The sequence below is a fragment of the Dromaius novaehollandiae genome, chromosome 3 (assembly GCF_036370855.1).
Source record: "Dromaius novaehollandiae isolate bDroNov1 chromosome 3, bDroNov1.hap1, whole genome shotgun sequence".
Lineage (NCBI taxonomy): Eukaryota > Metazoa > Chordata > Aves > Casuariiformes > Dromaiidae > Dromaius > Dromaius novaehollandiae.
In genome coordinates, this window is record NC_088100.1 from 1,813,059 (window position 1) to 1,831,380 (window position 18,322).

At 59.8% G+C, this 18,322-nt stretch overlaps 1 protein-coding gene across 8 annotated transcripts in view; it reads right to left on the minus strand.

Moving 5' to 3' along the window:
* Window positions 1–245: 245 nt before the first annotated feature.
* Window positions 246–18,322, minus strand: part of PTK2B (protein tyrosine kinase 2 beta) — a 32,708-nt gene continuing 14,631 nt past the window's right edge. For 4 of the 8 annotated variants that reach the window (XM_026116584.2, XM_064508208.1, XM_064508211.1 and 1 more), the window contains exons 3-30: window positions 16,751–16,929; window positions 16,538–16,625; window positions 16,013–16,092; window positions 15,722–15,784; window positions 15,273–15,327; window positions 14,354–14,494; window positions 13,689–13,763; window positions 13,280–13,381; window positions 12,712–12,829; window positions 12,174–12,213; window positions 12,019–12,065; window positions 11,614–11,667; window positions 10,844–10,941; window positions 10,642–10,726; window positions 9,820–9,920; window positions 9,571–9,686; window positions 8,899–8,999; window positions 8,532–8,621; window positions 7,786–7,990; window positions 6,785–6,893; window positions 6,450–6,515; window positions 5,232–5,357; window positions 4,650–4,796; window positions 2,921–2,948; window positions 2,271–2,326; window positions 1,986–2,132; window positions 1,423–1,503; window positions 246–1,298 (exon numbers count right to left, since the gene is read on the minus strand). In XM_026116584.2, coding sequence (XP_025972369.2) covers window positions 1,083–1,298; window positions 1,423–1,503; window positions 1,986–2,132; window positions 2,271–2,326; window positions 2,921–2,948; window positions 4,650–4,796; window positions 5,232–5,357; window positions 6,450–6,515; window positions 6,785–6,893; window positions 7,786–7,990; window positions 8,532–8,621; window positions 8,899–8,999; window positions 9,571–9,686; window positions 9,820–9,920; window positions 10,642–10,726; window positions 10,844–10,941; window positions 11,614–11,667; window positions 12,019–12,065; window positions 12,174–12,213; window positions 12,712–12,829; window positions 13,280–13,381; window positions 13,689–13,763; window positions 14,354–14,494; window positions 15,273–15,327; window positions 15,722–15,784; window positions 16,013–16,092; window positions 16,538–16,625; window positions 16,751–16,929 — 2,814 coding nt within the window. In that variant the 3' untranslated portion in view covers window positions 246–1,082. Of the gene's footprint in view, window positions 1,299–1,422; window positions 1,504–1,985; window positions 2,133–2,270; window positions 2,327–2,920; window positions 2,949–2,984; window positions 3,291–4,649; window positions 4,797–5,231; window positions 5,358–6,449; window positions 6,516–6,784; window positions 6,894–7,785; window positions 7,991–8,531; window positions 8,622–8,898; window positions 9,000–9,570; window positions 9,687–9,819; window positions 9,921–10,641; window positions 10,727–10,843; window positions 10,942–11,613; window positions 11,668–12,018; window positions 12,066–12,173; window positions 12,214–12,711; window positions 12,830–13,279; window positions 13,382–13,688; window positions 13,764–14,353; window positions 14,495–15,272; window positions 15,328–15,721; window positions 15,785–16,012; window positions 16,093–16,537; window positions 16,626–16,750; window positions 16,930–18,322 lie in introns of those variants that run through there. The other 4 variants (XM_064508209.1, XM_064508207.1, XM_064508206.1 and 1 more) reach the window with 4 other exon arrangements.

The following is an 18,322-nucleotide window of genomic DNA, read 5'->3' on the forward strand; positions in this document are numbered from 1 at the left end:
CTGGTCCAGAGGGACCTGCTTAGAGCCGAGACCTGGCTCCTTCCTACGTGGACGCAGCACGGAGGCAGCACCCTGAGGAGCCCCAGCACCCCGAGGAGCCCCAGCACCCCCGTGCCAAACGCACCCGAGGCGGCTGGAGGGGACAGACCCAGAGGAGGTGGCACGGGGGGACGGGAAGCAAGGGAGAACCTCATTGCAGGGTGTTGTGCAGGCACAACGGGAGCAGGAAAGCACAGGCACCGCCGGACTTTGTGCATGGTTTTATCTCAGCCAGAATGAACAGCATTGTGGGAAGACGCTGGGGAAAAGCCCGAACCGTACAATTTCCAACTCAAGCACAAACCGAACAGTGATTTCTTTGCTGTCGTTGCTTACACGGAGCAGCTCGGAGAGATATGCCGTTCTCACGGGCGGTTTGTGCGACCGAAGGCTGCGGTGGGCAGGGTCCCATCCCTCCCGCGCCGCAGGGAAGGGCGCGAGAACCGCTCCCAGCCAGGCGCGCGGATCCACACACTGTCATTAAATAATCTCTTCTATACAATGTACAAGGAAATGCAAACAGTCCCTTCGCAGGTCACCGGCGAACGACTCCAGGGACCCCCCCACCGTCCTGCGGGAGCAGCCGGCGGCCGCGCAGGGCTCCCGGGAAGCCAGCTCCCCCAGCCGCCGTCCCCAACGGCTCCCCGAGAAAATCAGCAAGGAGCGGGGTCCAGGCCGCCAGCACGACATGCCGCCCGCGGCCGGGGAACGGACCCTTGGATCCCCCCGCAGCCGGGGAAGAGGGTGCCGGCGGTGCCAGAGGGATCTCCGTCCTCCCTCAAGGACGGCCAGGGCCACCCCAGCCCTTTCGAGGGACAAGTCGCCAGATAGCTCCCTTCTTCAGAAGACCGACAAGGTGATATTAAAGACACGAGCGGCTGCAGAAGGAGGGGGGACAGGGAGGGCAGGATGGCGAGGCCACGGGAGATGCACAAAAGCCAGGTCTTCCGCAACGCTCTCCTCCTGTCTCTGCCGACAGGAGCGTGCGCTCTCTCCTTCTCTCCTTCCCCACTCCTTCTCCTTCCCTCTCTCCGCCCCTCCTCTCACTCCAAGCACAGCTTCACCAGGTTGGCCTGGACCTTGGCTTGGTCCACAGCGTCGAGGAGGTTCTTGGCGTCCACGGCCAGCGTGTGGGAGGCCGTGAGCATCTGCCGCTTGCACTCCTCGCTCAGCGAGGTGACGGCGTTCTGCTGGGCCAGGCGCATCTTGTTGATGAGGTCGGCCAAGTCCTTGTTCAGCAACTTCTGGGTCCCCTCGATCTGTCCATGACACGCAGGGGTTAAACGCAGAGGTACCATCGCCACGAGCACCCCAACCCACACCAGACCCATCCCTGCTCCAAGGCTGGGGAACTCCCCGCTCTCCCTCCTCCGTGGCCCCTACCTCTGTGCGCGAGGCCGCGGGCAGCACCGGCAGGATCTCGTCGACGCTGCCGATGAGCTTCCGGAGGGACAGGCCCACGTTCTGCAAGGAAGGTGGCAGGGTTAGGACGGCTCCAGGCACAGCTGTGCTCCCGGGTCCTCCTGGCACGGCACGGTGGGAAGCGGTGCACGGGAGCAGCCCATGCCGCAGGGTCAGCGACCCCGTTGGGGAGTGGGGCACGGTGGGAAATGCTTCCACCATCGACTGAAGGATCCCGTTGGGGAGGGGACGCGATGGCAAACACTTCCCTCCCCATCAAGGGCCCATGGAGGAGCAGGACATTCTGGAAACGCTCCCACCCTTCGCTCAACCCAATGGAGAAGCAGAGCATGCTGGAAACTCTCCCATCACTGACTCAAGGACCCGATGGAGGAGCCGCGAATGCTGGAAAATGCTCCCTTCTGTATGTGCAAGGCCTTCCTGAGAAGGATGCTCGGTGGGAGCTACTCAGCAGACGGGTCTGTGACTCGCTCTCCTGCTCCCCTGAGGAAGCCCTGGCGTTGCCCCCTCCCTTCCCCGTCTACCTTCACCACGAGGATGTACCCCTCCGGGGGCAGCAGGCTGATCTCGTTCTTGAGCTGCAGCACAGACCGCACCAGGTCCATGACGTTGCTGTACACCACGTCGTCCGTGCGGTCCAGGTTGGCGGTGGGGGCCGGGTGGATGGACTGCTGGGGAATGGGGACATCACCGGATCAGACACCCGGAGGGAAAGACCACCAGCCGTGGGCAGCCCTGGCTGGTCTCCGCACACTCCGGGGCATCCAGGAGGACTGGGACCGCGGTGTCGTGGTCTGGGGTGGCCTTACCTGCGCCCCAGGTCTCGGAGGCTTCTGGGGTGGTCCCGTGAACTCCGCTATGCCGTCAGTAAGGGAAAGGAAGGAGGGTCACTCTGGCGGGTCCTCAGGACACACGAGCACGCTGAAGACCCCCTCGGGAGCTATGCCACGTGCTGCACCACCCCGCAGCAGTGTTCCCCCCCTGCAGCCAGACACCCCGAAACTGGGCCCATGATGGGGCAACGCGGGCATTTCCCAGGAGAGACCAGACAGGGAAAAGGGGCTGTGCCCCAGGCTCAGCTCCCATGGGGAGCAGGTGACCCGCAGGGCTCCCTGCGCCTGGATCAGATCCCCTCATACCCCCAAATCCAGGCTGGGCAGGGCAACGCCACAGCCTCCCTCTGCCCCAGGATCCCCAGGGCAGGCAGAGCTACTTCCCACGATCTGGGATTTCTTTCATGGGGTTACGGACACAAAGGATGCCATAGCCACAGGGGATGCAGCCCCCAGGCACGCGGCAGCTCGGCGCAGGGGCCTCTGCTTGCAGCTGGGTGCTGCAGCCCAACCCCATCGCTGGCACCGGTGCAACGGGAGCAGCGGGTGCTCCCCAGATCGGGGCCGTGGGCAGCCCTGTGCTCCCCACGCAGGGGCGGATGGCAGGGTCAGCGGTAGGCACTCACTGTAATCTGTCTCCTTCTCCGGGAGCAGCTGCAAAGGAAAGAAATACAGCAGCAAGTAAGAGGCACAAACTTGACTTGGAGGCAACAAAGGTGGAGAGGAAACCACCCCCATGGCAGGGCCATGCCTGGACTTCTTGGGGGGGAGGCCCAGACCAGAAGAATTTCACCCATTAACATTTCTGGACGCATTTCCCCAACGAAATACCAAAGGGCACATCTTGGGGAGCTCAGAGACAGGTAACCCTGGGCTGAGGGATGCTCCCAACAGGCCCAGCCCAGGTGTCTGCACTTCTCTGCACAGCTGAAAGCAGTTTCCACCCTCAGCACCACTCACCGGGGGAACGTTGTTGTTCATGAACACGGTCGGGTCCTGCGGAGGGGAAAGAGCCTTGTGAGAGGCACCGAAATCAAGGGGAAGCCATGGGGGCATTGGTGGTACAGGGCTCGCAGGGGATCCCACTCCATCCCAGTCTCAGAGGGAGGCAAACAGGGCTGGGGAGCTGCCTCCAGGCTTCCTGGGAGATGCTCTCCCAGGGGGAGAAACAGCAGCGGGCCTCGCGCAGGGCTGCTTTGAGTGAATCCCTTTTTCTAGCCGGTTTCCACACTGCTAAGCAGTGATTTTGGCTCTCCCCCCGGTTTCACGAGGATTTTGGTTGCCAGGCTGCAACACGCATCACTGTGCATCCGCAGCGACGGGAAGGCGCAGAAACCAGAGGGAAATGCGGGGGCTGACCCACGCAGAGCTGCTCCCTCCCCTGCCCGGCAAAACTTCCTCAAATTTTGACTCTAATCAGCCCTATTCAGAACAGGAAAAGCAGCATCAACCCCGTCTTGCACTGCCTGACAGGGGCCAGGGAAAACCACCGCTGATCTGTCAGGACCAGTCTCTGGGAAACCCAGAAAATACACCATGGGAACCCATTTTCTTAGCTCTGCTGGGTCCAGGGACATGGTACAGGTTCAGGCTTTACAACCCATCAGTGCCAGCCCTGAATCCCACTGCCAGCTAACTGCTCCCCAGGGAAGAGCTCTCCAGCTCTACCCCATCCCATCATCCCTATCTGCTCTCCTGCTCCAGGGCCACCAGCCTCCTTTAACTGCTGCTCAAAATAATTAAGCTTAATTCAAGCAATTGCCTCCAGCTGCTCATCACCTTAAAGCTAGCTTCATCCCCCAGACCTGGGAGGTGGTGAAAGTTGGGTTTTTTCTTTTCCAGCTATGTCAGTTGATCTAATAAAAGACTTTTTTTTTTCCTTCCAAGCTTGTCTCACTAAAAGCTGATGCATTAGTCACCCATTAGCTATCTTGATTCCTTATTTAAAAAGTGTTACCAAAGCCCATTAAAATGAGATTGCACGTATTTAAAAATTCCCCAAGTTTCAAAATATTCATTTCCCATAGCAGCTCTGTGAAATTTTTAACAGAGTGCGGAAAATGAAGAGGTGCAGGCATTTTGGTTACTCCAGAAGCTGTTCTTGGATAAAACTGGGTTCTTCAGCTGTGAAAAATGACCTTAATGACTGCAGTAAATGAAAAACACATGCTGTGAAACATTCAGCAAAGCACAGGAAAAATTCACTGAAGGTTGTCTATAAGCAGGGACATTTTGCATCGTGCCTTGGGGGCTAAAGCAAGGAAGAGCAGTCGGGTGGTCTCCCACTGCCTTCACGAGGATGCAATAGCTGGAAGTGCCCCACAGACACCCCGACGCCAGCCCCACGCTGCTCACCAGTGACTTCTCCTCCTGCCTCAGCCACTGGTAGTCCTCCACCATCTGCTTCTGCTGCTTGTCCAGGACCTGCCGCATCTTGAGCCGCTCCATCTCCCAGAGCTTCTGCGCCTCCTCCTTGCTGCTGGGCCGGAGGAAATCTTCCTCCTGGCAGGGGGAGGCAGCGGTGACGGCGGAGCTCGGGTGCCAGCGCCCTGCGCTGTGCGTGCAAGCCGTGCCCCACGCCTGCTCGTCGGACATGCGTGCCACCCGGACATGCGTGCCACCACGCGTCGCTGGGGGCCGGAGCCACCCCGGGGGCCTTGGCAGGTCTGCGTGAGCCGGCACCATCCCTTCAACCCAAGCAGCCAGCAAACAGCCCTCGAGGGCAGGACATTGGCAGGATTTGACCCTCCCGTAGCGGAGTCAGGAAGGGCTTTTAGCTCGAAGCAGCGGGCGCGGCGGTGGCACGAAGCAGAGCACGGTGCATCTCTTACCCTCCCGCTGAGCCCCCTCCTCTCCCGCATGCAACGTCCCCGCCGGGCCAGGAACGAGGCGGGGACGTCCTCCAGGCGCAGCGAGGCCACGGAGACCCTCTCTTACCCTCATGCTATGGCGCTTGAAGACGCTGTGGCGGTTGAGCGGCGGGGTGTGCAGGGAGCTGGCCGGCGACTGGTACTCGACGGGGCTGGTGAGCGCGGGCGAGCTGGCACACAGACCCTCAGGCACCTGCGGGAGGGCAGGGGCAGGGGGAGCGGGGCGGCGCGGGACACAAACCAGGCCACGGGAGGTTAGTGCGGACGGACGGGCGGGTGGACAGACAGAACGGCGAGCGGAGAGCGCTTGGGAGAGGGGCTTTCGCACCGGGGCGTGGAGGGGATGGACCTCCCTCCGCCCCAATGCCCATCCATGGCTCGGAAATGGGGGCTTGGCTCTTCTGTCTCCTGGCCGGGAGGTTCGCTCTGGTGCCCTGACCACAGCCTTGAGACCAGGAGCTGCCTTGTCTCACTCCCCTTCCCAAACCCCTGCTCGTCCCTTGGCAAACACTGTCCCACCAAGGCGGTGGCATCCCGGTGGTGACACCCTTGGGTCCCTGCCACCCAGCACAGCCCTCTTCAGAGAAGGGGGAGCCGAGACAGCATGAGGGGAAAGGACTCGCCAAAGCCTGGGACGGAGACCCCAGGCCCCCAGCCAAATGTGTGCTCGAGCATCTGGACCAGCTGAGCGGTCAGGAGAGCAGTGAGAGCTGACCCAGAGTGACAGGAGCACTGTGAGCACTCAGGGATCATGCTCTACACTTCGGAGTCCTGTGAGACATTAGGCAAAAATTTAAACGTCCAAATTCTGCCCCTCAGCTGCCACAACAGCTTCCAAGACTGAGCAGTGACCTTCTTTGTGCCCCCCTGGAAAGGGCCACCAAATTCAGCCCCCAGTAACACTAGAGAGCAGTGAACATCTCCTCTCTTCACAGCTGCATGGACAAACTGGCCCATGCCGTGCGGCAACCCACGCCACCACCCTTCCCTGGGGCGAAAGCCTCTCTCTGAGCTCCAAGGCACGGACAAAACACAGGGTGTGATCCACGTAGTTAGAGCAGGGCTGAATCTGGAGTGGAGCTGCGTCCTGCTTGCAAGGCAAAGGGAAGCACTCGATGGCGCAGCGGCGGCGGGGACCAGCTTGGCAGCCATGTGTCTCAGACCCGAAGGCCACGATGGCAAGTGCCCCAAGGGCTGGCGCACAGGTCGAGTCCCAGGTGCTGCTTTCTGGTGTCGGTCCCCTTGCTCGGATCCCCACTGGCTTGTCCCAGCCATGGAGCCTTACCTGGAACTGCAGCTTGGGAGCCAGGAGGTTGTTCTGGGGCGGTGGTCTATATTTGGGCCTGCTGGGCTGTGGGAGGAGAGGAAGAGGGAGAAATGCAGCTGAATAAAATGTCTTTTCTGGCTAGCTTAGCTCAGGTAGGCTCATCTTCTCCTGCAGCAAGGGCCAGCTGGGTCGTCTGCCTGCAGTCAGGGTATTGCACACGTCCTCGGGGTGAGGGGGGAAGTGAAAGCCCAGCTCTACCGAGCTGGCAACAGCACCCTCGGGCATCCCCAGAGACGGGCTGGCACCTGGTGTCCTGCCCACGCTGGCCACGCTGGGCTCTGCCCTCTCCTCACCTTTGGTGGTGGCTCCTGGAACGACGGTGGCTCCATGATTTTGGGAGGCCGATGGCGATTGTTCCTCTCCTGCTCCTTGGCAAGTTCCTTCTCCATCAGGTAAATGTCGCTGCACGAGGAGGTGAAGGGAGGAACCCCAGGAGGGAGTGTTAGCACAGATACATGGGGGGGATCCATAAACTGCCATGGATGTGCCATGGATTCCATGGATGTGCCATGGAAAGCATGAGGGAGCAAGGAGGATGGGAAGAACGAAGGGAAAGGACTGGGAGAAGACGTCTCCCTCAGTCCCAGCTGGCTACACCAAGGCATCGCAGCATCTGGTCCCCGCTGTTTGCACGGCTGAGACACTTCCCCCTTTGCAAACAGGGTCAGGACACCCCAGCAGCACCGCTGTGTCATGCTGGCCCTAAAAAGCAGAGCAGGCTGGGGCATGAGGTCTCCCTCAGAGGTTTGTGGAGCCTGTCCCGATTCCTGGGCTCCCCAGCCACCAGCACAGTTTGTGCAGCTCCAGCACCGGCCTCAGGCTCAGGGTCTCACTCAGCTCCTTCCCACCTGATTCCTGGGAAAGGAAACGGCTCAAAAATACTAGATTAAAGAGTGAATTGGCCAAGACTTCTGAGGGAACCTCTCTGGAATGTAGCGAGACATGGAAGCTGCTACAAAACTGAGAAAAGCTTTGCGCAGTCAATTTCTCTGCCATTTCGGAATTAAAAATGGATAACTTTTCAAAATGGCTTTTCAAACTATGAGCAGAAAAGAGTTAATACCCCCTTGCCCATGAGAAGGAAACCATCCTCACTGCAATCCGAACACCACCACCACCACAAGCTGGGGAGAGGGTTATAAACAGCCTTTTGAATTTGGGGTTTGCCAGAAAACTGAAGATCTGATCTCTTGCACGGGTTCAGTTTTTCCTTCGCCCATCTGTCCACCCCTCCATCAAACCATCACACCTCCCGGCCTCTCACCAGGTACCCCATCGCCACCACCCTGCTCACCTCAAGCTGCAGACAAGCTCCTTGAACTTGGGCCTTTCACTGGGGTCGTAATCCCAGCAGCGCGTCATGAGGGTGTAGAGGACAGGCGGGCAGAGGTCAGGCTTGGGGAGGCGGTCGCCCTTCTCCAGCACCCCGATCACGTCCTTGTTCTCCAGCCAGAAGAAGGGCTGCTTGCCGTAGCTGAGGATCTCCCACATGCACACAGCTGGGGGCACGAGACAGGGCTTTTGGAGACCTGGTTACAGCTCCATGCTCTGCTACGTGACTCCAGGCAGGTCACTTGGCTACTCTGCGTTTCTGTTCCCCGGGTGAAAAACGCAGAGAAAAGAGCTCCCTGCTTTCCTAGGGACCTGCAGGGAACTAAGCTCCTGTGTTGCTGGTGAGCACAGGACTACTGGGGTGAACAGACTGACAGATGAGCAGCTTTGGGGAGGGGCAGATAAGCAGGGAGATGGATATTTGCAAGGGATGGAGTTTAACTCAGCCTCCCTGACCAGAGACCAAGGTCTTGAATTCCCTGGAGGAGAAGGAGGCACTTAGTGACAGCTGAGTTGCAGGAAGACCCAAGATCTGTCCTGAAAACCTTCTTCTAAGGTATCTTTCCCAGAGGGCGAATCTGGGATAATATCACCACTGCAGATTTACACCAGGAAGCCGAGAGCAGAATTTGGCCCTACGGGTTAAGAGTGTGCCCTGCGAGGTGGACAACCCTCAGGAGCCTGCTCCGTCCCCATCCCACCACGCACCAAACATCCACACGTCGCTGGCCGTCGTGAAGCGGCGGAAGTTGATGGACTCCGGCGACATCCACTTGATGGGGAGACGGGTCACGGATGCTGGCGGAGGGAGAGACGGCGGCTGCGGTTACAGTGAGGCTGTAGCCCTGGGTGGGCAGCATGGCAGAAGGAGAGGCAGGCCCACTGCAGCCATATGCAGGCAGGACGGGGGACAAGACCTCGGCATGACCCCTGCCACCTGCCCCTGCTACGCCAACCCTAGCCCCTTCCCACCACCCTTTGCTTCCCCATCTGCAGCCCTCCTGCAATTATGCTGAGCCCCATCACATACCTGCTCTTGCATCCAGGACCACCAAGCCCATAACCAACCCCTTACCTTTATAGTATTCCTCTTCCTCTATGTATCTGGAGAGCCCAAAGTCACCCAGCTTCACACATTCCGGTGAGGCCACCAGGATATTCCTCACAGCAATATCCCTGCAAGGAGAGAGAACCTTGATCAGGGAGAAGGAGGCATCTGGAGAAGGGATGGACCAAGCCTTGCTCAGGCCAGGAGACAAGCTCACACCTGGAAAACCAGCTCGCCTGGCTGCCAAATGCCCCCACCCCAGTCCACAGCGAAGGGTGCTGCCAGCCTCTCCTACCTAGCTTGCCCTCATGGCATGGTCCTGCATTCCCATCCATCTATCCCAGCCCCAGGACCCTACCTTTCCCTTCCTCTCTCAGCATCCTGACGTTTTCCTTCTCCCCCAGCCTCTCCAAGGAAAGCAGGGTAGGTGGGAACTGCCTTCCCACCAGGACAGCACAGTAGCGTCTTCGTTAGCACCTCAATACCCCACACATCGCAATGGGCCAGGGCTTGAGAGAGGGGGCTGCTCTCCCTGCTCCATCAAGCAGTGCCCCATCCATCTCCAGCACAAAGCCTAGCATGCTGGAATTTGCCATCCCAAATGGGAACTCCCTTCCCTAATGCCTGTCTCCATGTGCTGGGTCCTTCTGAGCTGCCACGCAGGCCCCTTGCCCAACCTCCTCCCTTGGCCTGTGTTACCTGTGCACACAGTTGATGGCCTCCAGGTAAGCCAGGGCTTTGCTGATCTGCAGCGCGTACAGGATGAGCATAGGCACAGCCAGCAAGTGCTTGTTCTGCTCGAGGTATTGCCCCAGCTGCAAAGCAGAGCTGGGTTTAGGGGCAAGGTTGTGCAGCCCAGCGCAACGCCATGGGGCTGGGGGGTGGAAGGGGGGCAGAGGGACCACTCAGCCTTGCTGCCTCACTGTATGGCTCCCCCACCCTGCTCACCTCTCCGTAGGGATAGAGCTCCATAATGATCCAGGTCGGCTCCTCTTCCGCGATGCCGATGAGCTTTACGATATGCGGGTGGTCCAGCTTCTTCATCAGCACTGTGGGGAGACCACCGTCAGACACCGAGCCCTGCCACATGGGACCCCCCTCCGGGAACCCAGACCTTCCTCTGGGGGTGTAGGGGCAGGTCGCTGCCATAAGGTCGGAGCAGGCAGATGAGAGGGCAGCAGGAATTGTCAGGGATATCCTGGTACATTTGCAATGGGAGTGGGGCTGGAGAAACCTCCTGACTTCCAGCTCCTGCGGATTTATGGCCAGATTGTGCTTGTCTGCCTCCATGCAAGATTTCGGTAGCTTTCCTTCCCTCCCTGTTAGTCACCTCTCCCATAACACACGTATTTTGGAGAACGGGCATGTCCCAGGAGAGAAGACATGGGCCCACTTCCCTCTCCCACTCCGTTCTGCCTTGCAACACCAGTATGTTCCAGGCAGAGAATATGGAACAGAAGGTGCAGGGACAACGTCTTGCTGTCCCATCTCTAACACCCAGCCAGTGCAGCACTGCAAACACCTCTAGGCCCCAGCACATTCGTCTCCTGCAGACTGTCCCCTCTGTAGCCCCTTGCAGCCTGGATCTGGCCTGCAAGCACTTCTCCTCCAGGCCCTTTGGATCAGCTGCCTATTCCATCCATGCTCTTTGCCTTTCTTGGGCTGGCTGCCTGTATCGGGCATCGGGGATCTCAGAGCAGGAGAACCTGTGGCAGAGGAGCTCAGAGCTGGCCACGACACCCCAAAAGGGCAGCGGGACCCCCGGCATACCCGCTTCGCTCAGGAACTTGTCCTTGTTCTCTGGGCTGCAGTCCTTCTTGCACGTCTTCACGGCCACGTTGATCCGCTCCCCCTTCTGCAACGAGAAGCGGGGGGATGGTCCCCTTTTCACCAAGCGCCCCGCTTCCCTCGGCCGTCACCGTTGGGGATAGCGGAGGAGGCTGGTGGGGAACGGAGAGAGGAGCAAACTCACCGGGTTGGTGTAGATGCCCTCGTACACCTCTCCGAAGAAGCCTTCCCCAAGGATCCTGCCCAGCATGACGTCCTCCCGGGAGATCCCATAGTACTGGGCTTCATGGATGGGGAGACAGGGCAGGACCGGTGGGTGCTGGCAGCTCCTCTCTCCTGGGAGCAGCCGCGCAGGAAGCTGCCTGCACCCCAGTCCCGCTCCGTGGGCAAAGTGCTCATGCCGAGCAGGAGATTTTGGTGACCCTTGGGTACCCGTCTCCATCAACCCCTCACCAAAGGCAGAGCCATGGGTCCGACCCCATGGCATGCAGAGCAATTCCTGCTCCTTCAGCCCCTCTGAGGAAGAGGGTGGGCATAAAGTGAGTCGTGTGGGCATAGTCTTGCTCCTTGCTTTTGGGGGATGGAGAGGGATTGGTGAGGCCAGGATGGGAAACTGAGGTAGGGAAGAGCGTGAGAAAGAGAGAAGAAAAGAGAGGGCCTTGTTGGGGCATTGGAGGAGAGGGAAGAGGACATGTAGGGACAGGGGGCTGTCCTGGTTGGGGGTGGGGGGTAAGAAAAAAACGGGGTGAAATGGGGGATGTGGGAGTTCCTGCAGGGATTGGTGATGTGATGGGTGATGAGACAGGTGGGATGGGAGATGTGGCAGGAGATGTGTGACAAGGAGCAGGGGAGTTGGCACATGTCTCCACATGAGCTGAGTGGGGCCCTGCCCCAGGAGTCCTGCTCCGGCCCCACGCTGCCCAGTATGGGGCAGCTAGCGGGGGTGACACCTACCTCCAGACCTTGGTCTTGAGATCTCATCTGGGATTTCAGCATAAATATCAGATTCTAGGGCAAGAAAGACATTTCATGCAGTAATCCAGACAGCTACTCGGGCACACACATTTCTCGCAGTGTCCCGAAAGGGTCTGGCCCTTCGTGGTCAGGGTCTCTTGGCGTCCCTGCAGGGTATCGCGTCCCATGGGGCGCACGGGATGCAGGCCTGGCTTTCACGCTCACGGAAGGATGCTCGGCTGCATCTCTTTGCGTGTGCTGCTCACGTGCAAAGAGCCAGGGGCGTCTGGCTCCACCAAATCCCAACCCCCCGTGCCCCTATGCCCCCCTCTCAGAAAGGCTGTGGGACAGCCCCGTTGGCACCCCCAGGCTGGTGGGAAGGAAGGAAAAGAGCCTAAAACTCACCCACGCTCATGCTGTCTGATAACACGGACTTTCTGTCCTCTATGTGCCTATGGGGCAGAAGGAGGCTGAGGTTATCGAACAAGGCAGGGAGAGGCGCCAGGACGGGGCTAAGGGGCAGGGGCACAGCCCCGCTGCAAGGGCCACGTGCTACTTACTGGGTCGGGATCTGCGGCAGGCTGATCCTCTTCTCCCTCTCTGTGGAGGACAGCAGAAAGCCATTACCTTTCCTGACAGACCCTGGGGACCTCTGGGCCTCCCCCCGCCCATCCTCGGCCATGGTGCTGCCTCCAGGGCAGGCGTGGGGCAGGTCACCCCGTGCACCCTGCCAGCTCCCCATGAAGGCAGGGGAGAGATAGGCTGCAGGAAAGCAGCCAGCTACCCCTGCTTTGGAAACACCACCACCCTCTGGCTAGGGACCAGCTGGGTTAGATCACACATGCAGCAAGTTTGGTAGCCCTCAGCTGGGACTCTCTAGCCCCAAGATGGCTGTCAGCGATGCCATGGTCCTGGTGAAAGTCTGAGGTGGAGAAAGGTCTGGTGGGTGCCGCAGAGCTGCGAGGGCTCGAGGGGGTGGACGGGCAGTAAACGAGGGCTGCTGGGGATTGCCAGGGAGGGCAGCCAGCGCTTGGGCCAGTCCCAGCTGCCCACCGAGACCCCCCTCCTGACTCTCCAGGGCTCCGCGAGGGCGCTCACCTTTCTGGGGGAAGATGAGGAGGGAGGTTTCCAGGTCTCCTTGCAGCCGGCAGTAGCCGTCTATGAGGTCGGCCATGTTCTCCGCCTCAGCCAGAGAGGACGTCTTGATAGCCAGGGACTAGGAGAGACGGCAGGGACAGGGATCCGGGTAAGCCGGCAGCCTGGGGTGCAGAGGGGCCACCCCAGCCCTGTGCACCCAGAGCCGGGGATCAGGGGGACCCTAGGGCTCGAGCTCCCTCTCCTTTCCCCTCCGCCTCAGGGTAGCTCAGAGCATCTCCGAGACCTCCCTCCCCGCTTGGCAGCAGGTCCCAGTCTCCCCAAAACCACCCTTCCCAGTGCCCTGGGACTCCCCAACACCCAGCACCGACCCACCCCGGAGCCCATGAGACCACCTATCGAGTCCTACCTAATTTCACCCAAGAGGATCTCGTTCAACAGGAAAACACGTCATCCCATGGCACCACCATCCCACCCACAGCCCAGCAGAGCCCAGCGCACTCACTACAGCTGTGTTTAACCCTCCCGCTGCAGCGTCCATGCAGCTGCCGCGGCAGCCCTGCCTCCTCACCTGGGGGGTGCCCGCAAGCCCCAGCTGCAGCACGGCCCTGCCCTCCTCCACGCTCGAGCACTTGATGGACTTGATGTGCTTGAACTCAGCCAGGCAGGTGGGCTGCAGGAAGAAGGGCATCACCAGGTTGTCAGGTTCCCCGGGGATGCAGCCAGCACTCAGAGACTGGTGATATTCTCACCCTTGCGTACAGACACTCACATGGCCAGAGACGTGTCCTGGCTCACTACGGCCACTATTTGCTCTCCCTGGTGCTCCCTGGCACCCCACGACGCAACTCACGCGGCGTGAGCACCCCAGCTCCTTCCAAATTCAAGGGAGCAGAACCTGCCCAGGACCCCACCACGCTCTGGCAGGGCTCCTGGGTCTCCTTCTCCCAGCCACGGCACCCAGCACGTGTGCCACGTACCTTGGCCTCCTTGCTCGTCATCTGTCGGATGCCCTTGGGCCCGATGACCAGGTCCACCGTGATGTTCCACCCTTGCTGCAAGGGAGGCAGAAAGAGGGCACAAATTTTGGGGGTCTCCCTCTGGAACCAGCTCCCTCCCCACCTGCTGTGATGAACGTGGCAGACCCGGGAAAAGTCGCCTTTAAGGAGAGATTTGCTCCTTGCAGTTGTCACCATCCTCCAAAAAGGGCCCGCAGGTCCTCCCCCCCACTGCGGGAAACAGAGAAAAACACTGAATTTCCCCTCCGAGCTGCCACTTCCCCTCTGGGACGTGACGTCAGGGTGTTTGCAGGATCAGGAATCCCCTCCCAGGGGATCTGGATTTTTCGCCTTGCCTGAGGGGACAGCAAAAAATTTCCAGGCATCAGTCGTTCCCCGCAGAGACTTCCCAGGGCTCGCGTGGCTGCACCCGTGCGCTAAACAGCCACAAGCAGAGCCCTTCTCCGGCCCAGAGGGACCTCGCAGGGACCAGCACGCCCCTGCTTGCTGAAACACCCCAGCCCCTGGAGCAGGGTGGCTTTGCCCACACGGCTGACGGGGGACAGCTCAGCGTGCACCATCCCAAACGGTGCCCGGGCAGGGTCCAGGGTGCTGCTAGCCGGCCCGAGCGCAGTCGTGGGACTCACTATGAGCTCGCAGCGGTAGCTCTCCTGGTCGATGTTGGCGAAGGTGGCAAGGGTGTGCAGGAACTTGAGGATGCACTCCTCCTCCCGCAGCAGGGCGTACTGCTGGAACGTCTGCTGGATCATCTTCCGAAACTGCTTGGGCTGTGGGCACAGCGGCCGCCGGTCACCCCGGGCACAGCCCAGCGGCGGGCGGCCTCGGGGGCACAGCAGGAGCAAGCAGCCTTGCACACACACACACACACACACACACACACACACACACACACACACACACACACACCCATACAGGACCGCTCACCTGCAGCTATGAACACAAAAGCACACTCAGGTCCACCTGCGTGCACGCCCATACACGTACACACGCGTGTGCACACCAGCATGCCTCCATGTGTGTGTACATCTGCATATGTGTGGTCAGATAAGCGTGCACATACGTGTGCAGATCCACACATGCACACACCCAGCCACATGTGTGCATGCATACATACTTACACACGTATGCACATGCAGATGTAGCTTCACATGGAAATGTTTGTGCATTCATACATATGCATGTGCACATACGTGTGCGTGCAGATACACCTTCACAAGTGTGGGCAGACAGGTACGCGTACGTGCCTGCAAATCCACAAGTGCACACTGATACACACGCATGAACACACATGGCCATAAGCGCATGCATACGTGTGCACATATGTGCTTGCAGATGCACCTTCACATGTGTGTGCAGACCTCGGCGTGTACACAAGCGTGGCAGATATGCATGTGCGTGTGTCTGCAAAGCCACACATGCACAAAGATGCACACCCATGAACATCCCCGGCCACATGCGTGCATGCATACCTGCCTTGCACAGACCTATGGGTACACATGAACACTCACATCCATGCCCACGTGCACCTGGACACAAACCCCTCACCTTCAGATTCTCCTGCATCTGGCTGGGGAAGAACAGGTCCAGGCCCACCTCCTTCCTGGAAAGCAGAACCCCCCCGTGCACATTAACAGCCCTGTGGGGACCGCAGAGTGGTGACACATGGCACATGGCAGGCACATGTGCTGGGCGAAGGGGGTCCCAGCTCAGGGGCAACGGGGTGCTCGTCGTTGAGGAGCCGCTGCTGTCCCTGCATGGGCACGGGGAGCGAGCTTGCGGCCCATCGGGGCAGGGGTGAAGGGTTCCCATCCTGCTTTTGCTGCACCCTTCACATCAGCACCGCCACCTCGGGCCCCAGGAGGATGAGGACGGTTGGTGCTGAAGGCCCATCTGCAGGGTCCCAGCTGGAAGGGGGGTGGTTTAGGGGATGGGGGTTTCTGCACAGGCAGGGGGGCTGTTTCGGGGACCCCAAGGGTCCGGCTGTGCCTACTCACTCCAGGAACTCGAAGTTGGACTTCTTATCCAGGGCGTTCTGCGGCATGTCCTTGTAAAACCTCCTGCAAGAAGGGAGGGACGTTGGAGAGCCACACAGCCACCACCCACATGTCCCTCTGTCCCTGCGCTCAGGTCCTCCCGCTGCATCCTATCCCCCGAGGGCAGAGCCCCAACATACCCGGTGCAGCAAGCTCCCCCCTCCCCGTGAAGGTCCATCCAAGCTCTCTCTTGGCCTCCCCAAGCTCTCTGGCTCCCGAAGGCGCATGCCGGGACGCTCCGAAGACACGTACCTGAGCTCGAGGCAGCCCAGCTGCAAGGCCATGCCTTCGCTCACCTTGCTGGCGTAATTCTGCATGTACTCGCTGCGGAGCTGCAGGCGAGAGCACGGCGTCAGGAGGCTGCGGAGGCACCCGCACATCCTGCAGCGCCCACGCTGTCCCGCACCCCCAGCTCGCATGCAGCAGGGGCAGGAGCGGGGTGAAGAGATTTATCGCTATGGCCGGCGTGGTTGGGACCGGTAGCTGCTGCTGGAGACCCACAGGTCTGGCAGCTGCGTGGGACCACGGGGTGGGCTGCAAACTGCAGGGTCTCAGCAGCCTCAGTGACATGGTGTGAAAGCAAATGGGTCACAAGGTCCCATGGTTCATGGACACACATTTACAGGGCTGGGGGGGGAGGAGAAGCCCTCCTGGTGCTGGGGCAGTGGCTCTGGAGGTGAGTCGGGGTGGCCGGAGCGGCCCTTGCACACCCGGGCGCAGTGATGTCTTGCTGGGGTTGGGGCTGGGGGCCCAGAAGACCCCACGAATGCCTCTAACCTGCTGGTAGAAGTAGAGCAGTGTGGTCCTGTCTTCCTTGAAACGCTCCATGTAGTCCTCTGGGAGATACCGGATTTGGAGATCGTACCTGGCAACACAGGAGAGCCCCTCGTTCGGCTCTGCCGTCACCCCCAGCTTGGCACAGGAGCAGCTTTCCCCCTAACAGGGGGTGTTGAGATGCCACGGCCGCCGCGGGGGTCCCCGTCCGCCTACCTCCACTCGGCCTCCAGGTGCAGACACTCGTACTTCTCCTGCACTTCACCCACCGTCAGGTCCGGGTGCAGCCAGTGGATCTCGTCCGACTTGACGTGCTTCAGGCGGAGCCCGTAGCACTCGGCCAGCTTGATGTCGGGCCCAATGCGGCCACTCACCAGGATGGACTTGATCACCTCCTGGGGAAGGCGGTAGGAAAAGCAGCCGTGAGACCCGTGCAGCCGACACCATCACCCCCCACAGAGCATTTCACGGCTGCCCTTTGTGCTCCAGGTCCCCACGGACCTGCCTGCATTTACACTAGGACGAGCCCTCACCCAGCACAGTCCCCTCCGTGGGATGGGATGGGACAGGACAGGACAGGATGGGACAGGAACATGCAAAAACCAAGCTCTGACTGCTCATCCTTACTGCAGACCCCTGACACTATCTGGGAGCACTTGTCCTCCCCTGGCACCCAGACCCTTGGCTCCCCTGTAACGTAACCAGTGGGGTGACTGCAGAGGTAAATCTGTCCTTCCTCATACAAGGGATCAGCTCCTGGTGTCTGAGCTCATTCACGCGAGATCCCTGGATAAGGGAGGCATTGGTTTTGCAGAGCTGAGTTCAGAGTTCCTGCATTTTCAGTGTACCCATATTTCCAAGGCAGGTGTGTCCCTCCAATACATGGGCACTTTCAAGCTGAATTTCCCCTGAAAGCCTTTTTTTTTCCCCTTACAAACTTTGCACCTAGCCTTCAAGTTCTGCAGATGAGTTTAGAGAGCTCAAAAATGAAGAGAAAATATAATATGACTGCAACAGAAACATCCCTGTAGCGAGAACACAGCTCCATGCACAACCACTAGCCCCAAGGGTTTCCACGTGGGGCCTCCGAAGATGCCTTGGCCTTGGCCGACCCACTATGCAACAACCTGCAGCCTTGGTGTGTCTTGCCCAAGCTCCTTGATGAGTTTTGGTCCAGGACGAAAACCTGATGGGGTCATTCGCTCCCTTCTTTGCAGCCCAGCGGAGCTACACATGATGCACAGCATTGCCCCACAAGCAAGCACCACAGCAGATACTGCCAGCAGGGCACAGCCTGGCCCACACCAGCCCTGCGTCCTCACCAGGCTTTCACTGCCAGGAGGGGATGCATGGGGAAGAGAATAGGGAAAGAATATCCAATCCGTCCTTCAAATCTCCCAGTCTCCATAAATTTCTTTTCCAGGAGCTTGTCCCGTCTTGCCTGGACACCACCACAACTTCTGGCCTCTGCGATAGTCTGTCCTCCTGCTCGGTATGGAGGAAGCCTCCTCCTGCTTCAGGTCTTCTACAGGAGAAGCAGGGACCAACTAGAGCAGTTTGGTTTCACAGCCTCTCTCCCCTGCCTTGCCCCCAGGCACCTCTTGCCCTGCCTTGAGCATCCTCGCCTGCTCCGATCACTGCTGCGCTCCTCTCCGAAGCCTTTTGCCATGCCATGAGCTGCTCTGTGCGACAGGACGACCAGCAGTGCCTTGCGTGTCCTGCTGGCTGAGCAACAAAGCCCAGCCGAGCTGTGTTTCGGTCACCTCCGCACGGGTTTATGGCAACGTG